The 27938-nt window shown below is 28.4% G+C and overlaps 1 protein-coding gene across 5 annotated transcripts in view; it reads right to left on the bottom strand.

The window, feature by feature from the left end:
• Positions 1–303: 303 nt before the first annotated feature.
• Positions 304–27938, bottom strand: part of Mvl (Malvolio) — a 46374-nt gene continuing 18739 nt past the window's right edge. Inside the window, exons 6-12 of one of the 5 annotated variants that reach the window (XM_065509222.1) lie at positions 25620–25775; positions 25360–25518; positions 24840–25285; positions 24007–24122; positions 23843–23934; positions 19584–19654; positions 304–2081 (exon numbers count right to left, since the gene is read on the bottom strand). In XM_065509222.1, the coding sequence (XP_065365294.1) occupies positions 2027–2081; positions 19584–19654; positions 23843–23934; positions 24007–24122; positions 24840–25285; positions 25360–25518; positions 25620–25775 (1095 nt within the window). In that variant the 3' untranslated portion in view covers positions 304–2026. Of the gene's footprint in view, positions 2082–11079; positions 11143–11407; positions 11509–12266; positions 12316–18848; positions 19015–19583; positions 19655–23842; positions 23935–24006; positions 24123–24839; positions 25286–25359; positions 25519–25619; positions 25776–27938 lie in introns of those variants that run through there. The other 4 variants (XM_065509234.1, XM_065509215.1, XM_065509229.1 and 1 more) reach the window with 4 other exon arrangements.

The following is a 27938-nucleotide window of genomic DNA, read 5'->3' as shown; positions in this document are numbered from 1 at the left end:
TTAAAAAAAGTTAAAAACATGACGTTTGCAATAAATTGTTTTTGGTTACTTTTTTAGCATTTTGGTTATTTTTTTAATCAAACTTGGATACGAATATTTTGAGGTTGTGGCAACACTGATTAGAACTATAAAAATAATAGTTTTTATAAATTTATTATTACAAATCAATTAAATATAAAATCAAAACTGTAGGTTTAGTGGTTTCATTTTTATTAACATTTATGTATGTTAAGATTTTTTCGATCTCACTCCTTATTTCCCTAATATTTAATTACACAGTAAATAAATTCATACATACAAATATTTTATTAATTTTTTTTTTAAATATTGTTTTATTATACACATTTTATTCATTATTATTACTATTATTTAGCTATAGCTTAATTGAATTTCAATTATAAAACTTTGTATTCTTTTAATGTGATGTTTTAATTTGAAAATAATTATTTGATGAGACAAAAAAGCATCATTGCACTACTGCTGCTAGATGCGTAACCAATTTAAAAATAAAATACTTAATTCAAATTATAACTTAAATTTAAAAAATAAAAATACATATGTAAAACAAATTTTAAGTAAATTATAATTTAGTTTTTAACTAGTTTACAGACAGTTTTTATAAAATGAAAAAAATATTTTTTAAAAATTTAGTTTTTATGTCCACAATTCAAATGTTAAAAAGAATTTAATTTGGAAATAATTAAACCGAATCGAATGTCTTAAACAATTTTATAAAATCAGCCTGTTAATGTCTTAAGTAAAACAATTTGTAAATGTGATGTTTAAGTAGGTATGTAATTAATTAGAGAAAATATTTAATAAACAATTTAATTCCTTTCAAGTACTTGATTTAGTTTTGTTTTTAGGATATTTTGAAAAAAATTTCACAGCCTTTTGCTACAAGTAGTTTAAGAAATTATTGCAAAAATAAAATAAATTTTGAAAATGCATAGAAAAGTGTGTAAAAAGAATTTCGAGAAATTTCGAGAAAACATTTATAGCAGAGCATAAATAAATAGAGGTGAACGAATGTCATAAAAAATAATGCAAAAGAAATTTTTAAAATGACAAAAAAAAACAAAAGATTCATCTCTATTCAAAAATACTCCATAATTTACAAAGTTAAAAACATTATTTGATTTCATGTCATGGTTATACGAGGGTTGCTATTTAAGAAATGAAGTAAATCAATTTGAAAATAGATTTATAGTTTTGCATTAAAGCTTAAATTATTAATTAAAATTTTTGTTTAAACTTAGGCACCAAATTTTGATTACTTAAGAAAAATAAAACAAAATAAAAAAATAAAACAATCCCCATTGTAACTAAAATAATTATAATCGGGCCAGAATATTAAGAACGTGACAAATCGCAAATTAAAATAAGGGCTGCAGATGTTATTACGAATATTAAAAATTATTATTTCAGACTATTTTTTTATAAAAGTGTTGAAGTTTAAAATTTACATTTTGAAGTTTCAAATTTTTTGCTTTTCCTGCTCACTTATTCTGGCTGCCAATAACATTTTTAAACAATTGCAATAGTTAGAGAGCATAATCATATTTAAAAAATGAATTCATTAATTTAAAAATTTTAAATAAAATAGTAATTAATAACCAAATTTGTTCTTATCTACAATATTTTTAAAACCTAAATATATGTAATTATTGTTTTACTTTTTAATTTACTTTTAATAAAATTAAGTATTTTCTTTTCACAATTACGTATTCAACTAATCATTATTAGTCTGCCAATCAATATGTTTGTTAAATATTATTATCTTTTATACCTTTGGTGTTGTTATTAAATTTATATAGAGTTTATCTAGATTTCTCATGAATTTTGTTTCAAATGTGTTTAGAATTATTTGTATTATAATATTGTTTGTAGTTTTGAATATCAATGGATGCTAGCTAATGACATGTGATGTTCCATTGGCAAGTATTTTAATACTATTAATGTTAATGCAGTTATCATCATCATCTTCATCATCACTGTCATCTGTGTCTACATTACGCAGTAATGGCTACGCATCGTCATCATTGTTGATGTCAATTTCTGCATCTGGATTTGAGGCAATTCTGTAAAGAGCAAAAAATTTTAAATAAATATTTCAATTAATTTTGTTCAGTGTATTAAGTTTGTTTATTTGTAAGTATGTATGTGTTAAATTGTAATTGCGTTTTGTTTTATCTTCAAGCTTTCAATGTAAAAAGCTTTATTTTATATAATGTTAAGCTTTAATTAGAACTTTATGCAGTTACATGGTTGCATGACAAACTTAAAAGCACCTGTAAACCTCAGAGGCGTGTAATGAAATGAGGGTACATTTATAAATAAATTAACCCTATAACTGCACGTTTTTTTTAAATTAAACAAAATAACCTGAAAAATACTGCTAACGGTATTAAAATTAAATGTCATAATCTGTTTTAAATTTCGAGATAAATATAGTAACTAGATAAGTTATGATTTCTTATATAACAACCAGAAAAAAGTGCATTTAATCTCAAAATTAGTTCATACTACAGGAAAAGGAACCGACAAAGAACTGGTTCCGAGAATGGTAACTCGGATGAACTGTTCTTTTTATACCCTTCACCTTCCTTGACAAGGGTATATACATATAAGTTTGTCATTCCGTTTGTAATTTCCACAATGTAATTTTCCGACCCTATAAAGTATATATATTCTAGATCCTTATAGATAGCGGAGTCGATTAAGCCATGGCCGTCTGTTGAAATCAACTTTCCGAAGCCCCCAAATAACTTACATACACGATTCATACTATCGGTTGCTATTTAAAATCGAGGAAATCGGTCCACAAATGGCTGAGATATAAGGAAAAAACCAGGACAACCTCGATTTTTGACCTATATCTGGATTACTAAGTCATTAATATAGACAATCTGGATATCTATAGATAGATATTTCAAAGACCTTTGCAACGACGTATATAAGACCATAATAGTATGTTGGACCTACAATGGGTCAAAATCGGAAAAAATATTTTTTAAATCAATTTTTTTCACAAGTTTTTTTTTCGTTAAATATCACAAAATGTTTAAAATTTAAAAAAAAATAAAAAAATTTAAAAAATTTTTTTTCCAAACAATGAAAAAAAACAGCTTTCGAAAAAATAAATTAATTTTGTTTACATTTAAAATATTTAAAATTTGTATATTGAAGTATAATTTGGTGAAGGGAATATACATAAGTATATAAGAATATAGCTCTCTTACTTGTTTCACAGGCGTCTGTTGCATTTAAACTAGTTGATACAAATTACCCGCAGAGTATTAATTAATCAACAACGTTTTCTTAAAATATTAGTTGTTAAAAATATCAAAAAAAGGACTTATGCTTAAAAATAGTGTTTGTAATACAAATACAGTAAGTCAAAGTCGGCTACCTCGAGAACTCAACCAAAACCGTACAATACTGTCACAGAATTCCATTCCGATTGAAAGTGGAATTAATTCCGTATTTATCTTCTTCAGAAAAAGTAAAACGAAAATTTCTTTCGGAATGAAACCACTTTCAGTTTTCAAAGTGGAATTGATATTTGATTGTAATTATTTGGTTTTCTAAAATTTTTATCAATTTCTGTACCAAAACCTTCACATTTGTTTGTATATGAAAAACGCTGTCGAATTATAAAATATTTTTGGAATTAATAAATTACACGGAATCTGAAGAACCTAAAAAGAAATCGATCGAAATAAAGACTACAGAATTGAAACTATTCCGAACAAAATGTTTGACAAGCCTGTATATCATCCTCTACGGTTTACATGTGACTACTATAAAATCTGTAGCTACTCCATGAAATTGTTTCGAAACTGATATGTGTTCTATACAGCTATACAATCCAGAACAATGCTTTCCATATTACTACTACTATAATTTCCAAAAAAAAAAATAAAAAAACTAAAATAGCCGGAAGAACTGTATTATCTCAACTTTGAAATTAATAAAACATCCATTATATAAATAGTCCTAATCATTTTCAAACATTTGTGATCAACAAATTATATGTTTGCGCAACGGCAAACATAGCTCCATCTATGGGAGCTATGGCCGATTATGGGCTCTTCGTACAATTTGGTACGACGATTTAGTATTATTTATGTTGAACTATTTTCGGTTTCTATAGTCTTTAAAAGAGCCATATTCCTGGAAGAAATTTGTATGAGGGCTGAGATAAATCATGGATCGATACTTATCGTTTTCAACAGAACTTGATTTTGTATCATTGGAACAACGTGTGCAAAAATTCATGATATTATACGCAATATACATATTTAAAGAAAATAGTAAATCATTTTTGAAAAATATCAACTTTTTTAGAGTTTGTGTCACATTTTGGTCCATAATTCTGGTTTTACTTGATCGATTTTCGATTTTCAATACCAAACTTTTCTGATCAACAAGGACATTTTATCTACCTAAGTCATTTCCACTACTCCCTATCGTGCTTCCAACAGACAGACGGACATAGTTAGAATGTTGTATAGACCGAGAATATATATAGACACAATCATATACCCACAATTATGGAGCTGGGTATAAAAATACAATTTTCATAAATAGAGCCCTCTAGTCTAGAAGCAATATGTTACTATTTCCTAGAAAACATTCAAGTATTTAAGAAGGAGAATCAACATCAATGGATATTTTTAATGAATCAAAACATATGATTCGAAGAATAATGTAAAGAAGTTCTTAATCGAATACATGTTGGATTATATTTCGGAAATTCGGTACATTAGATAAATTTAGATTAGTTTTGGGTAAGGTTTTGGTCTAAAAATCTTTGTTTCGTTCGGACTATACTATTCTACACAGAGAATACAGATTCGTGATGGCAACCGAATTTGTTGCCAATCGAATGATTCGGTTGTACACATAGAATTTTTCGATTCTATCAACAGAAAGACAGTTGACAAAGAAGAATTTCGATTATAGCAACCAAACTTTTGTTACCCCTTTTAAAATTCTATAGCCACAACTGTAAAATTCGGTCACTAAGGTAGAATCATTCGATTGGCAACAAATTCGGTTGCTATCACGAATCTGTTTTTTCTGTGTGCACAAATAAGCAATAAATAAGTCAATAAAAAAGATGTTGCCTTTACTATTTTGTTTCATTTCAAAAAATGTCTGCTTAAGAAAGGCAGATTAATGGATTTAGGCTGAAAATTTTGTCATTTTTTAAAACCGGATTTTAGTTATTCTGACCTCGCAATCTCGCTATTCTGAATCTGATGATATATTTTTGTAATGTCAACTTTTGTTTATAGTGTTGCTTGTTAAGCTTTGTTCAGACGATCAGATCTAACAATATTGTCAGACCTAGCTGAATATGACCAGACAATGAAAAATTTTCACCACAATGTAGATTGTCAGTTCAAATAGCCACAAGACATTTGTCAGAAAATCTGGCAATTATCTGATATTTAAGAATTTTCGTCAGGCAAAACATTTTCTGTTCCCACTGTAACACTGTGGTTCTAAATCAAAATCTAGGTGGACAAAATTATTTGGCGCTCTTTTTAAATAAAATTGGTATCTTCGATTCCAAAAAAAAATCTTCAAAAGATCAATATAAACTTTCAAGTTACAGTAGGGTCTAGATATACATATAAAAAACTTTAATATAAACTAAATTTTTAAAAAGATCTGTATTTACTATATTTCAAGTTACAGTAGGGTCTAGATATATAAAAATCAATAATAAATAAAGAAATATTTCTAAAAATTCCATTCCGTAAAAATTAAAAAAAACGTATTTCGGCGGGTGCTGGCGGCTACAATTTTTTTACAAAGACATTCCCCAGAAGTTTCTATAAATGATGTACATATATAGTCATTGGACGGCCTTCGACGGTCGTTTTTTTTTTGCAAGCTATATAACATTCTTATATCAGTATATTTGAGAACCAAGTTTAAAGAACTATAACAGGAAAATGGATAGGCCCATAAATATAAGATACACATTTAATAAAAGCCTATATCAATGTTTATCTATGTTTTGAAGTATGAATTTCTATATGGTAAAACCATTGAGATATATCTAATTTAGTAAAGCAGTAAAATATTAAAAAAAATTAACGAAAATATGATTCAAAATTTGTTGAACTTCTGGCGCTTCTGTCGAGAAAACGAAATGTCCAATTGAAAAACGCATTTGTATTGGAGGTGAGCAGATTGTAAGCTTCCGAAAAAACTTAGTTTTTCCAAATTCTGAAGATACTGATTTTCATAATTTTGTCCACCTAGATTTTGATTTGGAACCACAGTGTGTAGTCAGAATTGTCACAATTGATTTTTTGCGCTCACACACTTTGTTTACCATTCATTGCTTGTTTTTATCTGACAATCACCCCTATCGCAAATTAATATTTCACATGAAATGTGTTCCCTTTTCCCATTTTTCGTTCATGAACTTTGTTCATGTGAAAAAATTCCCCAACATGTGAAATTTTTAGATGGAATTTTGTAAACAATAACAGCTGTTACGAACAAAATCAACTATTCCTTTCGAGGGAAAGGGATATTTCATGGGAACATAAATTTCACATGTTTTTCACGATAGGGGCGAATGATGCCGTTGTCAGATGTCGAATATCGCGCATCTAACAAAATACAGTGATCAGATAATGTCTGAAAATGACAACGAAATGTGTTCACACGATTGTGGGATATCTGACAATATTGTTATCAACTATTAGTCGAACAATTATCAAAAAATTCTTTCTCTCACAATATTCCCAGACAAAAATTGTAAATTCACACAATTGTAAGACATTTGCAGCACATTTATCTGATATTGTTCGATTGCTCGATTTAATTTTAGTCGCATTGCAAAATTGAGTGAATGTGTCCTTTTCGCCTTGTTTTAGATCAGCAGTTTTGGAAATAAAAAATAACCTAATAAATCGGTTCATTACTTCTTCTAGCCCACATACAACTGCCCGATCTGATACGAGTTAAGCTCTAATAAATATCTTAATTATATAGATATCAAAATCAAATTCAGCAGAAATAAGTTTTATACAAGATCGGACCACTTTCTAAAATTTCATTAATGAACATAATGAAATATGTTAATATCCAAATAAAATTTAACTAAAATAAGTTTCATATATACGCAAATCATGCCACCAAATAGTTTAACGGTCGTTAAATAATTAGTCATAGCTCCCATATTAGGCCCACTTCCAAAAAATCACTTTAAAGAGCATAAATATCTTAAAAATGTTGGTATTTAAATAAAATTCACTCGTATATATACAAAAGTCATGTCAACAAATTTTTTTACGAGCGGTCCATAATTAGTCATAGCTCCCATATAAGGTCCACTTTCGAAAATCATTTTAACGAGTATAGATTAAAGATGTTTGTATCCAAATAAGATTCAACACAAATAGGTTTCATATATACAGAACACATGTCACCTATTTTTTGGCGATCGGTCCATAATTATTCATAGCTCCCAACAAATTGTGATGAAATTTGCACCAAGGTTAGTCATATTGTAGTCACATTTTTGAAAAAAAAAACGACAACAAAGTCAAAAATTTCATGTTTTGAGTTACAAAACATTTAGTTTGATAAATGTTGAAAATTAAAAGGGACCATTTTGAAAAAAAAGTCAAACAAGATTTTGATTTGGAAAAAAAAATTAAAAATTTGTTTTTTAAAAAGATTGAAGAAATAGCTATCTAAACTATTTGGAACAAATTTTGCTAAGAACAATAGGTAGTGGATGGGAAAAAACACCTGTTTGGCCAAAATGTCAAATTTTGAGTTGTTGAACGATCTTGTTGATCTTGTTTAAAAATTGTCATCGATTTCATTAACCCATTTCTTACCGCCGTGTGTTTGAACACACGTTTATCATTTCTTAACAATAAAATATTTTTGGAAAATTTTCTCCATTTCATAAGTGGTGACTGAAAAAGGGTACAAAAATGGACTCTTTTTAAATTAATTATATAATATATATAAAAAAATCAGAATTATTATATATGTATTGCCGTGTGTTACTAAATCTCCAAAAAGGAACCTAAGGCCATTTACCCAGCGTACTGGTGAATATACAAGCCGCTAGGTGGCAGCAAATACCGGCGTGTGTTTCACCACACGTTGGTACTGATAGTGACATTGGTAATTAAATATTTTTTGTAATTACGACACAATCGATCTAATGGTAACCTTGGTTTACGTCTAACTACTTTGAAACATTAATTGCTAATATACTTTCCAAAATACATACCATAAACAACATAAATAACTAAAAAAATTGTACCGAACAAAAGATTTCAAAACACTTAACAGTACCAACGTGTGGTCAAACACACGGCAAAAACTATGCGTCAAAAACAAAAATTTTTTTTCCAAAAATATTAAAAATGATAACATAAGACGTTCCTGAAATTTTATCAAAAAATTCCAAAGTTTAAATTTCCGGTAATTAATGAGTTAACAAAATCTTAAGACCCAAGGTAAATTTTTTGATATTTTTTATTCATAAAACTATTCAATTCGTGGTAATGTGATAATGACCTTTGACCTTTGGTTAAATAGTTAAGACTACTTGAAAATCAGTATCGATATATCTTTGATTATATCTCGATTGACCTTGTATGAAAACAAAATTTTACGTTTAGATGTCATAATGACCTTTGACCTTTGGTATCTTAAATAAAATATTACATTAAATATTATCATACTCCAGAGGTTACATTTTTGTCAATTACTAGTCCCGTGACATATAAAAGAGAACATATCACTTTACTTAACCCATTGTGGCAAAAAGTTGAAAATTTTTTCAATGAATTTTAAAAAATATTCAATAATATTTACTTTCGTGACCTGTCACAGAGTGTCAAAAACTACGGTTCTCAAATGGACATCCGCGGCCCTCTAGAGGTCAGTATAAATATTTGAGGAAGGCCGCGAAGAACTCAAGAAAATATTATTTTTCAATTTTAATTTGACAATAAATAATTTTCATAATGCTCAAATTTCATGTAAGGACTGAGATCGAAAAATTCTTAAAACTTTTAACCCAAGTTTTATTTGATTTATTTTTTGATCAAGTTACTTTTGTAAAGCATGTCAGTTATTATGTTTAATGTCAATTATGTTCATTTGTTGTTAATCTGATTAAAATGAGTGACCAGAAAAAAGTGCGTACTAAAATTATTATATATTTTCAACAAAAAGTTGGCCAAACAATCAAAGGTCTGCCGTCAAACTGATTCCAATGCTATTAAACAGTAGCGGGAAAACTTGTCCGTTGATAGAAAACCTTATTCACGTAGAAGGATATAGAAAGCATTTTGAAAAGAGCTCCCAGTACTCGGACTATTTGGTACGAAAAGTTAAAGCCAATGCAGGTTTAAAAACATACAACGCTCAAGAAGTTCCTGACAGGAACTCTGCTAAAAATTTAGAGGCCAAAGACAGAGCACGGAAATTGAAGTCATAATAGATTACGAAACGTACGTATGGACAATTTTTCGCAGCTTCCTGGTCAATATTTTTATGTTGCTGATGCTCGAGGGAATGTTGTAGAAATGTTTAGGACCCAAAGGGCTCTATAAATACCGAAATTTACATCAAGGAAAGTTTCCAAAAAAAACATACTTCCATTCATAAGACTTCTTAATGTGCCCACTTATTTTTGGCCTGATGGTAGGAAAGGTCTTGACAGGTAAACGAACAATAATGTATTTGTAACAAGAGAGGCAAATCCTCTAAACTGCCTGGAGCAAAGGCCAGTGGAGGGATATTTGGCTTTTGTTAAAAGAGAATGTGTCCAAAAGTGTGGTAGATTTTAAACGGAGATGGACAACCTGTTCGAATAAAGTGCCAGAAAACACTAAAAACCATAATGGAAGGTTTTCCGAAAAAGGTTCAAAATTTCATCACTAGTGATTAAAACTATAAAAATATATTTTTTTATAAATTGTAATAATAATTTCAATCAAATAAAAAAATATGTTAAGAATTTTTCGATCTCAGTCCACACTTTGAGATATAAAGCAAAATAATGTACTTCCAAATCGTTTTATTATTTCTTCTGTTGATGAAGTATCAAATATATTCCAAGAAGAAATAACTAAAATATATGTTAAGTCGAAAAGTTCATTGGATATATTACAAAGTTGTCCCGATTGTTGGTTCTGAAACGTCGAAGATATTAATCTAAGACAATTTTAACTGACAATAACATTATCTGGCAACATTGTCAGGCAAATAATTGACAGTTCACAGGGTAGTCAGAGGTCGAATTACAGCATTCGATATGGAGTAAAACTGATCGTAATTTTCTTATTCGAGATTATGGCATTCGATATCGAGCAAGAAATGTAGTTCATTTTATAATAATTTCGATATCGAAATCTTTTTTCGATACGATTGCCCCAGAATTGTAAGAATAGATTTTTTGCGCTCAAAATTTGTGAACATTTATTTGCATGTGTTTTTTATTTGAAAATTATGCCGCTGTCAGATTTTCAAAACTCGTGTATCTGACAATGGCCCATGTTGTGGAAAACGCAGCGGTTTCAAATCGCTTACTGTTTGAAAACGCATATTCAGAACTAGTGGTTTAATAACGCTAAATTTCTAGCGTTTTCGTTTGTCAGAACACCTGTTCGGCGTTTTCAAATCGAAAACGCAAATTTTAAACAACATGCTCTTTTCAGAAAATGGGCGAATATAAAATGATTTGATATAAAAAGATTAGATAATTTTACGGACCATCTGCCAAAAGGACAAAAACTAAGTTTTCACAAAACAAGGAAACAAAATTATTTTCTTAAGGGTCAGGTTACTTCGATTCTGTACATATGACTTGTATATTTTTTAACTACTTTGTTATACTAGGTATGGATATGTAAAATACTTACTAGACACAATTTTTACAAATATTCTATATCAAGATGTATTATTAAAAAGCAGTTACAAGATTTGCAAAAGGAAACCATCTATAAAAGATTTATAAACAATTTGCAGAGGAAACATAAACAAAAAAAGTGTAAAATTTAAATAAAACACAGACACTACAACAAAATGACTAAATTTATATTTTATTTTGTAATTTACAAAATTTAATTAAATAAATTGCTAGAAAAAAAAACAATAAAAATTAAGAAAAAAATAATAATAATTAAGTAAAAACTACAATAATTTGTACATAAATAAAATCAAATACAACAGGCAAAAAATAATATAAATTAAAAAATACAATTTATTAAAAGTAAATTGAATTAAAAAAGAATTGTGAGCAAAATTACGATTTACAAAATAATGAATGCGAGTTTTACAAGTTTTTTTTACAAAAAACAATGAATTTAAAGCTTACAGAGAAAATAATATTTTATAGTTTGAATTGTTTTGTTTTATTTTATATTAAAGATGAGATTAAGTAATTAATAGTTACGATAGGAAAGGGAAAATACAGGACTTCCGGTATCGTACAAAGTCAGCTCACTGCAGGCAGTTAAAACAAACAAACACACATCAACACAAACACCCAATTTCAAAATGATCACATAATTTTAGATACAGATGGCGGGCATTCAAACGGGCAGGATGTTGGTGGATGTGGCGAACAAGCAACAAGCATTGGTGGGATGGATAGATGGTCGGTCGTTGGTTACAGTGATGATGTGGTGGCGTTTTGGTTTTAATTATTTTTTATTTCATTGGCAAGCAAGCAAGCACCAGTCAGTCATTATGGATGATGATTTTTTTAATCATTTTGAAAACCACATGGCCCACCAGCCACATTTAAGTTCAAAATCAATTCAATAAGCGTGGCGTTTCAAAAATTCATAGAATTTTCAATTATATGCAAATAATTTGTATGAAATTGTAGTGTTTTTCATGATAAATTTTCCATTAAAAATATAATTATTCATATTATTTTGTTTTTGATTTGTTTGTGTTTTGTGGTACATATAGCAAATTGCCATAATTTTTATTATAATTATGGATTTTTGTTTGTTTGATGATTTCATTTCAATAACGTTGGGTTTTTATTTCATATTTTGTGAGTTTATTAAGAGCACATTGTGTTTAAATGGAAAGAAATTTATATAAAATGAATCAATTTAATTAAAATGTTGAATTTTCCACAAAAACATTAAGAACATGTAAGATACATAGATACAGACAAATTAAAAAAACAAACAAATAGAAAAAAGAACACATGTGTAAGACGAGTATTTAGTGAGTTTTTTTTGGCTTTTCATCCTCCACAATTAATTGTAGTTCTGCAAATTGTATGAAGAAAAACTTTTTTTTTTCATATTTTTTCAATTTCAGTTAATTCGTGTATCCATCAAAAATTAAAATTAATTATGTATTTTTTTTTTTTTAATTTTTTCCAAATTTTTTTAAATTTTGTATTCCAGTTTTTGGAATTCAGCATCAACCACAATTATTTTGTTTATGTATGTAGAAGAAAATGTATGTTTTGTAGTAATACATAGTATATATGTGTGAATAAAGTTTCATATAATTTATGAATTTTTTCATAAATTTTGTGTGTAAGACACAATTTTAAAACATCAAACATAAAGACATAATTGGGGGTACAGAAGTAGATATAAAAAAAACAGAAATTTTTATTTATTATTTAAAAATTATGTATTATTCTAAACAAAAAAATATGATTTATGAATTTTTTAATGAAAAACACACCAAATGCCAATGAATAAATAACAATAATAAAACACCATCCATAACCAGCGACCATATTAAATTATAACACATATATTTAATATAACACATATGAAAATATTTCAAATATTTACACTAAATTTGGCTTATTTAAAACCATTTTAATATAACATTAAGCTAGCTTAAGCTTATTATAGTTATGCCTAAACTGAGTTTAAATAATGATTACTTAAACCACCATTAATGATTTATGTAAAGCATACGTGCATTGAAACTTAATAATTTTCCATTTAACTAAAAATATTCAAATCAATATCCCGTTAAACTATAGTTGATCTTTCACGAATTGTGTCGTGTGTTTAGTTACATTAAGAGCTAGTTTATAACTTGTCAGTTAAACGTAGCTTAACACGCTTTTATATTAAACCTGAAACATATTTACCCGGAATTTAACCAATGATTGTGTTTCTCACTAATGGATTAATTTTGTTAGCATTGCCATACTTTTCAGTCAAATCACATGTGCATTCCTCAAAATTTTTCGTATAAATATGGCAATACTTTAAATTTTAACTTTGTAAAAGAAAAAGTGTCATTAAAGTATATAAAATGTATTTTAAATATTATATTGATGTTAATAAAGCAAATCAAAACAAAGAGCTGCTGTGCTGAATTGTTTATTTTTATTATTGTTTTATTTTTCATCTGCTTGTGTTTTGACCGTTTATACTTAGGTTTAACTCAATGATGCTGAGTTAAATCTAGATTATGTAGTAAAGCATTGGTAGGCAAAAAGAGGCATTTAATTTTTGTGCTCTTTTGGGTAAAAAATAAAATATCCACAACATCAAGAAACTGAATGAAATGTGTGTATTTTTACGCTCTATTACGCTCTTCGCATTCGGGTTGTTTGACGAAAATCATCGTAACCTGAACAATATGAACGCCTACCATGGTAGTAAATAAACAATAAGTGAGAAACAAATTTTTTTATTTAAACTAGGTTTAAACGAAGAATGTAGATTATCTTTATCCCAGAAACTAACTCTAAGTGTTAAACTTTAACTTGATTCAATTTATTATTCATTGTTCATTAATCTAAGGAAAATATATTAATAACTTGGTTTTATATAGGTTAAAACTTATTTTAAAATATAATAGCCTTTATTAAAGGCTTAGTTTTTTTGTAAACCTGGTTTAGACAAGCTTTAACCAACGACGTTGTTTTTTTCAGTTTATAATTCAGAACTGTCAATCTTGAGAGCATTGTCATACAAATTTTACAGGACAGACAAAAAACGTCCTTGGTTGAAAATATTTTTGAAATCTGTCAATGCAGATTTATTACTTATTTGGTATGATTTATAATGATAAATATCACTTTTATCTTTGTGCTTTTATCTTGATGCTTAAAGCTCCAAAACAAATGCAGAATATTCATACAACAAAAGGTTTAACCCAAATAGACCAATAACAAGTTCATTATTCAAATTATTCCAACAACTCGTGAATGTTCAGTGCTGTCACAGAATTCTATTCCGATCGAAAGTGGAAATATTTTAGTACATATTTAATAAGCAAAACATTGCCAATTCAAATTAAAAAAAATAACACATTTATTTTTTGCGAATTAACAGAGTTAATTGGAATCTAACGAAGGTAGAACTAAATCTAATGGAAATTTAAGCCGATCCGATACAAATGACAAATGGTGACAGGTTTGTATATAACCAAAATTAAAAATCGAGTCAGTTTATCTCTTTATATTAATTTTTTATTGGATTTTTTTATTTGTATCCAATCCCATTTTAAAAGACATTTTTAGTATCAATTCCCAGGCATTTCTACTTCACTCTTTATTGTATCACTGTGTAATTACATTTTGAAAGAAGTGCGCTGGCGACTTATAGATAATTTTTTGGGATTTAGCACATTTTCTATTACTTATTTTTTTCTTTTTTATATATAACATTTTTATATCCACCTTTAAAAAAGATGGGGGATATATTGATTTTGTCATTCCGTTTGTAACAAATCGAAATATTGGTCCTAGAACCAAAAAGTATATATATATATATTCTGGGTCCTCATAAGATTCTAAAGGTACCTTGGTCACACATGGCAAATATTTACTCAAACAAGTAAGAGAGCTATATTCGGCTGTGCCGAATCTTATATACCCTTCACCAAATACGCTTTAAAATTATTTTTTTTAAATATTTTTAGGTAAACAAAATTTAAATTTAAAAAAAAAAAAAAATTTCGAAATTGTTTTTTAATTTTTTTTTAAATTTTTTTTTAAATTAAAATTTTTTTTTCCCGATTTTGACGGTCCAACTTACTATAGGCTTATATACATCGTTGCAATGGACTTTGAAATATCTATCATTAGATATCCATATTGTCTATATTAATGACTTTGTAATCCAGATATAGATCAAAAATAGGCCAACAATCTAAGTTGCCCGGTTTTTTCCTTATATTTCAGCCATTTGTCGGCCGATTTTGTCGATTTTAAATAGCAACCGAACCGGAAGACTTCCCGATATATTGATGTATGAATCATGTATGTAAGTTATTTGGGGGCTATCTATAACGATCCAGTATATATATACTTTTTGGGGCCTCAAATGAAAAATGTAGAAATTACAAATGGAATGACAAACTTATATATAGCCTTGCCACTCATGGTGAAGGGAATAAAAAGCGTGTAAACAAGTGTTTTGTAAGATCAAACAGCATAAAATAAAATAAAACTAAATATTTGTTTTGAATTGTCTAAAGTAAAAAGAGGTTTTGACAATAAATAAAAGAATTAAAATATATTTTATTTAGCGGTTACGTCTTTTTCGTCAAATATTTGCCATATCTGGCCCTACCTTATGACGATCTAGCTATGTCTGACTGTTGAAAATGCATAGGGCCCAAACGAAAGGAGTTAGCTGGCTGAAATTTTGCATAAATGCACTCTCTTGGTAAGGTTCGTTTGGGCAATATCGGCCTATTGATTTTACATAGCCCCCATACAAATGCCCCTCCGGAATACTGCATGAATATGTTGATTATGCGGCAATCCTAATAAAATATTGTACAAATTAGTGCTAAGTACATATTGTATTCTTTAATGAAGTTGATATCTGATTGTATGTCAAAAAAAAAGAAAAATATTTGTTTTTAAAAACTGCATTCATGATGCAAATGCAATTTTCAGATGCATTTTTGGAAATGTTATCTACACTTAATTTTAATTTTTTTTTTAAACACACTAAATCTTAACAAAAAAATAAAATTTGTTTGTTTTTAATATTTCTTCATACAACACCAACATTTTTTTCATACAAAAATCGATTAATGCACATAATTTTTGATATTTAAAAAAAATTGGGAAAGATTTGGAAATATTAATTTTCAAATGCCAATATCTCGTAAACAATATTCCGAGGTACGATACTCTGGAGCCTTGAGGCTCCGCCCTCTTTGTAAAGCTAAATTCAAAACCAAAACTCAACTACTCCGTTTAGAAATAACAGACTTATTTCCACTTTTTGGAATTCCATCACTGTGTATCGTAGGAACTGCGCATCGCTGGAAATATATCAATATTGAATGCTGTCCCTACAAATGCCATAACTAACACTGAAAACAACAGGAATTTTTATAGATCGAATCTGTAGAAGCTCAGGCGGTATTAATGAAGCGGAAGGGACAAATACTTTTCCACAAAGGACCGATCGATAGAGAAAACACAACTATCATAATGTCGTAAGAACTTCTAATGCGAAAATATATAACGAGAACTGAACATGCAGGAAAACTCAATCAGTACAACGACATTCCAGGCTTAGTTATGGTTAGTATACCAAATAATCGTACGAAACTACACTTTTTTCTTTCTTGTCACAAGGTTGTTACATCAGAATTACTACACGAATTGTACCATAGACAGTAATTATAACTAATGCCTGATCACTAGGCTGAATCCAATTTATATATTTGACACGTATGTGCTCTTTGTAGTGCAGAGAGAAGTCAATGGGTTACTAATACATCCCAGGTAATTTAGCATTAAATCAAATGTCACTTAAGTGTCTCTAAGTAATCTAGTATGTAGTCACTTTAAACGTATATTTTGTACTGCACTTTTTTGTGGTTTTATACAAATTGTGTTGCTATAATTCTCATACAGTTTATTTTCTTTTTGCTGAAGTATACTGACATCCCGTGTTAGCTAGCGTGAAGTCAATTGTCACTTTACAGTCTCTAAGTAACCTAGAGTGTAGTCACATTAAAAGTTTACATTGTATTGCACTTTAGAAAATAGTTATTTTTTGCCATCAGAAGTAATCTATTGGAGAATTTCGAACTCCACAAATTACTGTTTTATAATATTTGGGTTTATTTAAGACTTTTCTGTCCATTTTGTGTCTAGACAAAAGCGGAATGAATATAAACAGTTAAAAATATATCAGAACTACTAGAGTTTTTCACGGGAATACCCGGGACGAAAAATTCCGGGAATTCCGCAATAATTTCAATCCCGAAATCCCGGGAAATTGTGCGAGAATTCCCGGGAATTATTTTCCTTAGTTTTATTTGATGTTTTTTGAACATGAAAATTCATACAACAAAAAGTATTTAACCCAAATAGACCTATAAGAAGTTCATTATTGAAGTTATTATAAAAACTCGAGAATGTTCAGGGCTGTCACAGAATTCTATTCCGATCGAAAGTGGAATTATTTTAGTATTTAGCTTTTCCACAAAGAGTAAAACGAAAATTTTTGGAATAAAACCAACTTCGGTTAAATTTAATTTTATTTAATATTATTGGGGTTACTTCAAGTTTTAATTAACATCTACTTTATTTTTGATTTAATAAGCAAAACATTGCCAATTCAAAATTAAAAAAATAAAATATTAATTTTTTGCTAATTAACAAAATTAATTGGAGTCTAACGAAGGTAGAACAAAATCTAATAGAAATTGAAGCCATTCCGATACAAATGATGATAGGTTTGTATATAACCAGAATTAGAAATAGAGTCAGTTTATTTCATTATATTAAATTTTTTATTGAATTTTTTATTTGTCTCCAATTACATTTTAAAACCAAACACATTTTTTAGATTTTTAACGAAGCCTACACTCTAATCAGAACGTTAAATACTCTGGGGTTTAAAAGAATATAGCCCCAAGAAGTTCAATAAATGCTTATGTATAAAAATATGAATGTTTTTTCATTTTTTATTTAAAATATGAACAAATTTACATGATTGCATGAATATGTAATGACCTTTCACATTAAATTTCATGAATGTTACCAAACTATTCAGGTAATATTGTTAACACAGGGTCATCCAATGACATCGAATTGAATACTTACTTAGGTTAGCGGTTTAAGGAATTTTGTGAATTCGTAGATCGAGCACTCACAAATATGTTAACTAAACAATAATTTTCTTCAGTTTTCCTCTCTTAGATCCATGAATATAGGAAAATATTAACATACATCACTTGAATATCGGCAACATTTTTAATCTTTTAGATCATTTTCAAAATCGAAATTAAATATCTTGAAGCTACAGTAAAATTGTTGCACGTTAAAGTATGAACATACATCAGGGATACAGAGTAGTACCTCTGCAGTATCGATGGTGACACAAGACATTTTGGAGCAAAGATCAAATAAGAGGAATTATTCTTATAAAATAGTTGTGTGGTCCACTTAATATAGTTTAATATAAATTAAGTATAAATCGCAAAATAATTATAGAATTTTGTTTAATATTTAGATTTGTTTATAAAAATCGTTTCAAATAATAATTTTATTCACTTAATTTTTGGATGACCCAAAGCTCTTAATAATGATCATTTATAAATCTGATTTAAAAAAGCATGAAACAAACAAAACAAAAAACTTATCAAATAGTAGTAACGTAAATAAATGCAAGGGGTTAATTACAATTTTAACTAATAAACAATTGAATTAATAATAAATACGAGTATAATAATTATAATAATAATAATAAGAGTGTTAGTAATAAAAATATTTACAAATATCACACATTATTAAATGCATATATAAACAAAGTTTTAGTAATACGAGTATATATTTTAGTAAAGTAAAATAATTACATAATTATTCGCTGTTAAATGTACTTTATTTAATTATTGATTTATATTACAATGAAACCTAATGAGTAGGAGTATTAACTAATTATAAGCAGTTAATTAGTAGTATTAGGAACTTTTTCCGAAATTGTGTTAATAGGAGGACAAATATCTTTATTTGTTATTTCTATAGAAACACCACTGTTGAAAAAAAATAAAAAATTCGAAAAAGGTTTAGAAAAAAAAAATTGAGTTAAATAATGAAAAATTTTGAATAACAAAAAAAAAAAATAACATACCAAGGCAGATAGTAGAAAGTATTAAGGAGATGAAGAAATAGAATATAACGCAGGAGGAAAAAGTATTAATTTTTAAAACATTTTTTATATAGACATAAATACCACCCTGTTAGGGTTTTAAAATTGTCATTTCCGGCTGTGAAACGTGTCTATATAATTGTTAGGAGTAAGAAGTTAAATAAAGTTTAGAAAGAGAGACAAACATAAGTTTTGAGCTGATCGCGAAAGTTTAGAGAGAGTTTTCTTTAGATATAAATAAGTTGGTCCTTCGCAGGAGCTTAATATTAAATGAAAAGCTTTTGTGTATGTGTATTTATAAGTGCAAGTGTGTGTGTGTGGGGGTAAAGCAATAGTGTGTTGAAAAAGTAGGTGTATTTAGCAAAATAATTTATTTTAGGTGTATAACGTGTGTTTTGTATTTACATTTATGTACATTTATTACAAATCTTATTTAATAAATACTAAACTTACCTTGCGTAGGTGGAATTGGCATTCTTAATTGAAAAACTATTTTGGCTGGGTAGAACATATTTTTGGACCCACTATAAAAAAAGTTAATATAAAAAAAATGTTTAATTAAAAGTTATTCAATATAGTAAATATTAATTAAAACTAAAATAAAATTAAATGAAGACCTTTTCTATTCTTTTTAAAATCAGATCAAAAAATATTTACTTTAGATTCGATTTATTCTCACTTCACATACTGATTAGTATAAACTAGATCTTCGTGTACCTAATTGGAAATTCGTCCATCATTGAAAATTGTATAACAACTGATCGCAGATCAACAAATTTAAATCAATAGGAATATTATTAAAAATTTAACTATTTTTTGTTATTAAAATTGTTTTATAAATTTACTTAATATTTATTTTGTTACTCTTCCAAATCGTTTGATAAAGAATATACTTATTTGTAGATGTAACCGAACTAAAGGTTCGATTGAATTAATCTTAGTTCCATTTTCGAAATCAACTATTCCGTTAATGAATGAATTCAGTATGAATTAATTCATAGGCTTAATTCCTTTGCACTTCAAATGTATTGAATTCATTCATTTGAGAATTCATTATTTATACAACTAATTAAATTTGTATTAGATTTGAATAAACAAAAGTTGAATGAGTACTATTATGAATTAATTCAACAATAAATTAATTTATATAATATAATAAATTTTATAATATAACCTTGCCCAGTCATGGTGAAGGATATAAAAACGACATCTGTCAAACGAACTGTCATACTACAAGCACTTTTTAACATTTATGAAAAGTATACTCTGGCAAATCATTTTGAACAACGCTACTAAATCTAAATTTACTTTGAAAATCAGTTATCATTTGCGCAACTTATAGAATATGGAGTGAGACCAATCCACAACAGACTCTACATACGCCATTATATTCAGAAAAATGTACCATTTAGTGCGGTTTACACGCTGGTGGCATCATCGGACCTTATTTCTTAAAAAATTAAGACAGAGCTTGCGTTACGGTCAATGAAGATCGTTATCGCACCATGATCAATGATTTTTATTTGAAAATATGGATGACATTGATACGGGGGAAATGTGGTTTCAACAGGATGGCGCTACGTGTCATAGACCGCAATGAAATCAAAATTTAACGAAAACTTGATTTCGAGTAATAGAGCTGTTAATTGACGACGTGAAATCACTGATTTATGCTGATAAACCAGCAACAAAATGACCCCTTTTAGGCCAACATTGTTCGTGTTATTTGTGACAAAAAGTGGTCCAAAATTGGACATCCAGAATGCTGCCGCGGTGGTCATATGGCCGAAATCATTTCCCAATGTTAAACTTACTTTATAATTTCAAGTTCTATCGGACTTAAAAAACATCCTTTACTTTCTCGTGTTGTTAAAGGGGCATAAGTGGATATCAACACCATACAGCCTCTTGCTTTGGCCAGTATTTAAGCACTTATCTTGAAACACTGTTCTTTGATGCGATCTTTTTGATTATTCCTGATCTTGTTCATTGCAGTGATCTTACTAAGCAGTGGTCTTCTTCCAATGGCTCTCTGTTCTTTCAAGGGTTATGGAAAGCATAGTGAACTACAATTTTTCTTAATTGGATAAATTATAATTCACGCAAGACTCAATGATTTACGTTTAGAGATAAAAGTTGACCATATGTTATTGTTGTAACAATTCCATAGCCTCCTCAGTTGGTCTTGATATCTAGGAGATCAACGGATCGTAAGTTTGTGACCTATTGGAGCAGATAGGGTTAAGACTTCTGGGACAATTCGATAATAGTAGCAGTTGAGCATACTGCTCCAATTGGCTCTCATTACCAAAACCTTATATTGTCTAACCATCATCATCCTTAGTTCCCCATTCGTCAATGGGGACATTATCCTTTCATTCCTCTATTGTCAAAGTTCATGCCTGAGAAAAAATCTCTACAACCAATATCTGAGTTCACATGATTTAGCCGAGTGTCACTTAGGTCGTTCTAGCCCGAAGATCCTATTGTCTTAGGAACGATCACTGTCTACATTTACAAATTTAGAATTTTAAAATATCTTGATATTTTCAGTGAAAAATCACATAGAAGAATAATTTGTTTTGGTTTTTAAAAACGATCTGATTTCAAGTTCATCTCATTAGTATTTTTTTTTTGTAAATTATATAACCAAGCCATATAATATTAAATTTAAAATTTATGCAGCAGAGAGCCAAGGTGGTCATTTATGAGTGCAACACAAATGGTCATGCAAGTTATATTATCCGAACAATAGTTCTTTCAAAGTAACTCATTACTTTGTGATCCTTTGGAAAGTACAACAAATAATAATATTAACTCATTACTGGTTCTTTTGTTCGTATGTGCAGTAAACTCCCTGTCGAAGACTACTCTCTCGTTCCTACTTTCCCCATAACATAGCTAAATATTATCCTTCTGACTAGTGGCGAGGTTTGTTAATCCCAAGACTAACTTATCAAACAAACAATGGGGAAACTTAGTAACTAACATTTCGTGATATCACCATGATCCAAAATTTAAGCAGTGTAGTAAATGGAATACCTTCTTTTTGATTATTGATTGTATTGGAAGTTCTATCGAATATGTTTTGCATTGTGTTGTATCGATTCTGCTTTAAGTTGTCACAATTTTTTTGAAATATTTTGTGGCTTTTTATCAATACAAAGATTACACTAACTTTATAAAGAACAAAAAAAGTTCTATGAGAGTCTAAATACTTAAGGTGTTAATGATTCAGTAGAATATCGTCAATATTTTATGTATAATATAAACGATTAATGATCTACTATATGAATTTAAAAATTACACTGAACTAATTCTGTGAGTTTTAGAATGAACAAATTAACTATTATATTTTTTAACCATCAAACTTATTCGCTGTATAATTTCAAACACCAAACAGTTCCAGCATCAAAACAAATTTTGAAACATCTTAAAATTTAACAAATGTTTAGCCACCCTCTTATTTTGCTCTACCAAAATCTAAAACCCAAAATAAATAACCCATTCAAATTTATTAAACTTTAATATTACAAAGTGTTATCAACAATTTGATAAAATAAATCAAATTCTTTTAATTTTCACTATTACACATGTTTTTTCTTTCATCTTTTATCTCTTATCAGTTGAATGATATTTATGTCAAAATTTGGCACGTGTAATTTCTTGTTTACTTTCGTTATCGTGGCAACACAGCTTGTTTACAAAATCAAAAATGATGAATTAATTAAATTTTAAAATATCTGACTTAATATGTAAAAATACTTGTCAACTTGAGAGTATTAGAGCTAATGCTGAATAGATAATTGCGAAATGAAAAAAAATGTTTTACTTAGCAACTGTTTTGCTGTTAATTTATTTTTTCAATGTAAGAAAATCGCAGTTTATCATAAATAATTTATGTTATCAGATACGTGACTGCCAACAGTAGAACTTTTATCTATCATACACTTGACAAAAAGGTTTTAATACACATGTCAGTTATAAATTTTATATTTAAATGTTACATTTAATAATTGTCATTAGATTCGTATGAAAAAGTTGAAATTTTAAATCAATTTAAATGCCGGCTACCATAATTTTCTGAGAATTAAAGGAATATTAAAAAAATAAGTATTTTGTTGTTGAATGAATTGAATCATAGAATGATTTAATAATACTAAGGTTTCCTTATGCATAGATATTAAAAGCTATTAAAATTTTAAAAAACTAAAAGAAAATAGCCTCAGCCTGCTTAAAATGATGATTTATTATATTTTCTAAAGAAAAGATTTTAAATAGTTTTTATGTTCTTGACATTTTAATTCACGCATTCAACATTTCTAATGTAACGATTTAATTAAAAGATTTTAAAAAATTTAACATTTTAGAAATTTTTCAAATAAATCTCGGATTCTCTGCAGTAGTTTAATCTATACTTCTATGGGCGTCAAAAGTGAGTAAACATCAGTGAATTGTATTATTTTTTTATATAATGAAAAACATTAGAGTCCGACTTAAACCTTTTTTTCGAACCGAATCCAACATTCAGCCTAATCTGCAACAAATCAAAACTTTTCAATTTGAATCAATGAATGGATTTAAGGCTAATTCATTTGGCATTCCCAAACTATATAAAAATTCAAAACCATTCAATAAGTGATTGAGTTTAAGTCGAACCTTACTTATTTTAAATTAATTTTTTTGTTAATTTATAAATATTTCGTACTTACCCGACTATTCATAAGAGTTTTATTGCCCATACATGCGGCCATATGTATCACAAGATATAAATTAAATAATAAATATAAAATGGCAAATATACCTAAAGAGAATAATGAACAAATTGAATTAAGACAAATATTTGAAATGAATTTTTTTTTAAAGAAACACTTACAAACTACAGCTAAAATTCCACCTTCAATTTTTAAAGCCTCAACTTGATTAATAACAAAATATAAATTAACAGCAATAACAACAATTGTCAATAATATTGAAATAATTTTATTGGCACTGAAAAAGAAGGGAGAAAAAAAGAAAAATAATATTAATTAATATCAAAGAAAAATTTTAAATAACGAGAGAGAACGAAACAAAATTGCGTAGAGATTAAATATGAAAATTATTTCAAAACTGAGAGATATGAATCAGCTGGTTCCAGTATAAATGCAATAGAAAATAAACAAAAGAAAATGTCAAAATTGTTGTAGTTTGGAAAGGGGGACAAATACGTATCACACTCGTTGTCTATAGAAAATTTTATTTTTTCTCTCGCACAACCATTGAAAGGTTGCTGTAGAACGTCAAAATAACCATACGGTTCGATATTACTTTTTGGAGAACTGTCATTTGCTTCATATCTGTAATAATTTGTGCTGAGAGTTTTGTGTATAAAATTGTAATTAGGGATGTGTGATTAATCGACTAATCAAATGTTCTCATTATTCAATTGATTAATCAATAGTTCTCGATTCTAAATTTTATCTTCGCAAATCGGTAGAATTTATCCTTTTCCATTATCGAAATTACATTTTGTTTGGATAATCAATTTAGATTTTGATATATGGTTCAAAATGCATATTAAATCTTACGACCGATACAGCAGCTAATTTGCACCAATATTTTTTATAATCATTTCTTTAAATTAGCTTTGAATGATCTTCCATATATCACAACATTTTCACCAAAAGTTATCTCTCGAAATAACTAAAAAAAACCATCAATACTCACATTCCATTAACAAATTCACCCATTATAGCCGCACACGACGTAAATGCTATCGTTGGTATGGCAGCAAACGGCAGTTGCAGCGACATAACCGCATTCAAAATATCATTCATATTTGTTAAATCTTCCATTTTACTGAATAGAGCCAAGAAAAAGGTGGGCACAATGGCAATCAAACGGGTGAACAAAACACGACGCCAGCGTGGCCATTGCAAATTCAAAAAGCCCTCCATGGAGAACTGGCCAGCATAGGTACCAGTCATGGTAGATGATTGACCAGCGGCCAAAATGCCCACACCCCAAATATACATGGCGGCCACACCAAATGTGCAGCCCAAAAACAAACCACTCTTGTATAAATCCGCATCAATGATGGCAGTTCCATTTTGATTGTCCACAAATGAATGTTTGGCATCTTCATACATACTTTGATTTTGACAAATTTGTAGCTAAATAATAAAAAAAAACATTTTTTTTAAATTAATTATTCCTCATTTAATGTTTACATTTTATTCCAACTTACCACATCATTATTGGTTTTACCATACATGCCATGGGCAAAGACCGCCACCACAAATAAATTGATAATGAATGAAACAAACAAGGCGACCGAAGCTTCAATGAAGAAATAATAATTAGCTTCGCGTACTTTTTGGGGCTGACGACGATCAACATCACGAGACTGTAATAAAATTGGAAAACGTGCCATATTAATTGCTTTTTTTAAATTGGTTTCTTGAATGTGTTTTAATCTATTTATTGTTTTTATTTGTTTGTAATTACCTTGACCAAAGCTGAATGTAAATATAAATTGTGTGGCATAATAACTGCACCCACTACGCCTACTGCCTGCAGTAAAACTTCTGAGTTGCAATCTTTACACCAGGGCACAAACATACCTTCCAAAACCTCACCTTGATTGGGAGCCGAAACCACGTACTGAAAAGATATTTATTTTTCATTATAATTTTATAATTTCATGTAAAAATTTGTTATAAAAATTTATTAATGTAGTTCAAACTTATTAAATTTTAAATTGGCTTGATAAAAGTTCCAATTTTGTGTGACCTTTGCTCTTTTTTAAACCTTTTCTAATGAAGGGAAATACTGTAATATTATTTTCTTCAAAGTTTAATCCTAAAGGGACAAAGTATGTTAAATTGGTTAGTGTGGCCGCAGTTCAAATTTCTCTTTCAAAATGTTGCCCCTTTTCCGCCCTTTACACTTTTTATGTCATTTTCTTATGAAAGGCAAAACTCGAATGTTCTTTTCTAAAAATGTCATCATAAATGAAGTATTTGATTAGTCTAGTATATATAAATTTATTAAATTTTAAATTGTCTTTCAATAAATTTATTTTTTTCTGTCAAAATGTTGCCCTTTTTTCTGCCCTTTGCAGTTTTTATTTCCTTTTCTAATGAAAATAGAAAATTCGAAGTTCCTTAAGATCGCGAAATATCCTGGAACGTTTTTTACTGAATAATTTTGACGATATTCGATTGATATTTATTGTTAAGACAATTTTCATAAAAAACAAGTAAGAGAGCTATATCGGCTGCGCCGAATCTTATATACCCTTCACCAAATCTTCAAAATAAAAATTTTAAATATTTTAAGGTAAACAAAATTTATTTTTTTTTCCAAAGTTGTTTTTTAATTTTTTGGGAAAAATCTTTTTTCCAATTGTTTTTGAAATTTTTTTTTTTAAACTAAATTTTTTTTTTGTTTTTTCTATTTTTTTTAAAAAAAACTTTTGGTAACAAAAAAAATTCGGGTTAAAAAATATTTTTTCCGATTTTGACACATTGTAGTCCAACTTACTATGGACCTACGTTACGTCGTTGCAATGGTCTTTGAAATATCTATCATTAGATATCCAGATTGTCTATATTTATGACTTAGTAATCCAGATATAGGTCAAAAATCGAGGTAATCGTGGTTTTTTCTTCATATCTCAGCCATTTGTGGACCGATTTTGCTAATTTTAAATAGGAAACTTCTTGAAAGCATGTCTGACAGAATTATTGAAGATTTGGATCCCGAAGATATCTGGGGTCTTCAGAAAATTGATTTCAACAGACAGACAGACAGACGGACATGGCTTAATCGACTCAGCTATCTATAAGGACTTTATAGGGTCGGAAAATTATATTGTGGATTTTACAGACGGAATGACAAACTTACATATATACCCTTCTCACGAAGGTGAAGGGTATAAAAATTGTGATTCTGGTGTACTGAGAATCCAGTATCATTTATGAGGACCCATTGTATGCCCTGAAAGTCAATATATGGTGTGTTATATACGTTTAACGAGTTTTTATTGACGCAAATAGATAGCTTGGGACTGGAGGACATGTTTTACCAACATAAGATAGAATGGCACTGATAGCTCGAGTGATGAGGGAAATTTTGAAAAATTCGTTTTCGCCCGATTTAATTTGATCAGTGAGGTTTTGAACAAGCCACAGACTCCCAACAGAATGAATGAAAATGCAGTAAAAAGAACCTAATTGTTTATCAGCAATTACCAAGTCCTCTGCCCGGTATGAAGAACAAAATAAACTTTTTAACGTTTCATTTAAAACTATCTTTGTTTTAAAATCATTACACATTTTGTCATAAACTTTACACATTAATCTAAATATTGTAGGGTATGCAACAAAATAACTATCATATAATTAGTTAGTAAGCATCAAAGTAAATTTAAAATAATAATAGTAGTTTGTATCTTATTTCCAAGGTATAGATAACAATATGACAACTTCTTTGGAAAATAGAATACAAACTGGCAATAAAGGTCGGTGTGACAGGTGTAGTCACATAAAATATTTAAATTGTAAAATATTTAAAGATAAGAAAGAATATGTGTTTATTTTTGCGGAAAAAATTGCAAAAGAAATACAATTCAATGGAAAATTTTTATATTTTCAAATTGAAACTCAACATTTAAATATGTAAATTATTTTAAGTTTTAAGTGTTTTTAGAAAATATTTATAGAATTTTAACATTTCCAAAAAAAAAAACAAGAGGATTATTGATTGTCTAATTCGATTTGAAAGAAAAAAATTATTCGAATTACGAGTTACGGATAATCTAGG

This window comes from Calliphora vicina, chromosome 1 (genome assembly GCF_958450345.1).
Source record: "Calliphora vicina chromosome 1, idCalVici1.1, whole genome shotgun sequence".
NCBI classification, from domain to species: Eukaryota; Metazoa; Arthropoda; class Insecta; order Diptera; family Calliphoridae; genus Calliphora; species Calliphora vicina.
This window is presented reverse-complemented; position numbering and strand designations above follow the sequence as displayed.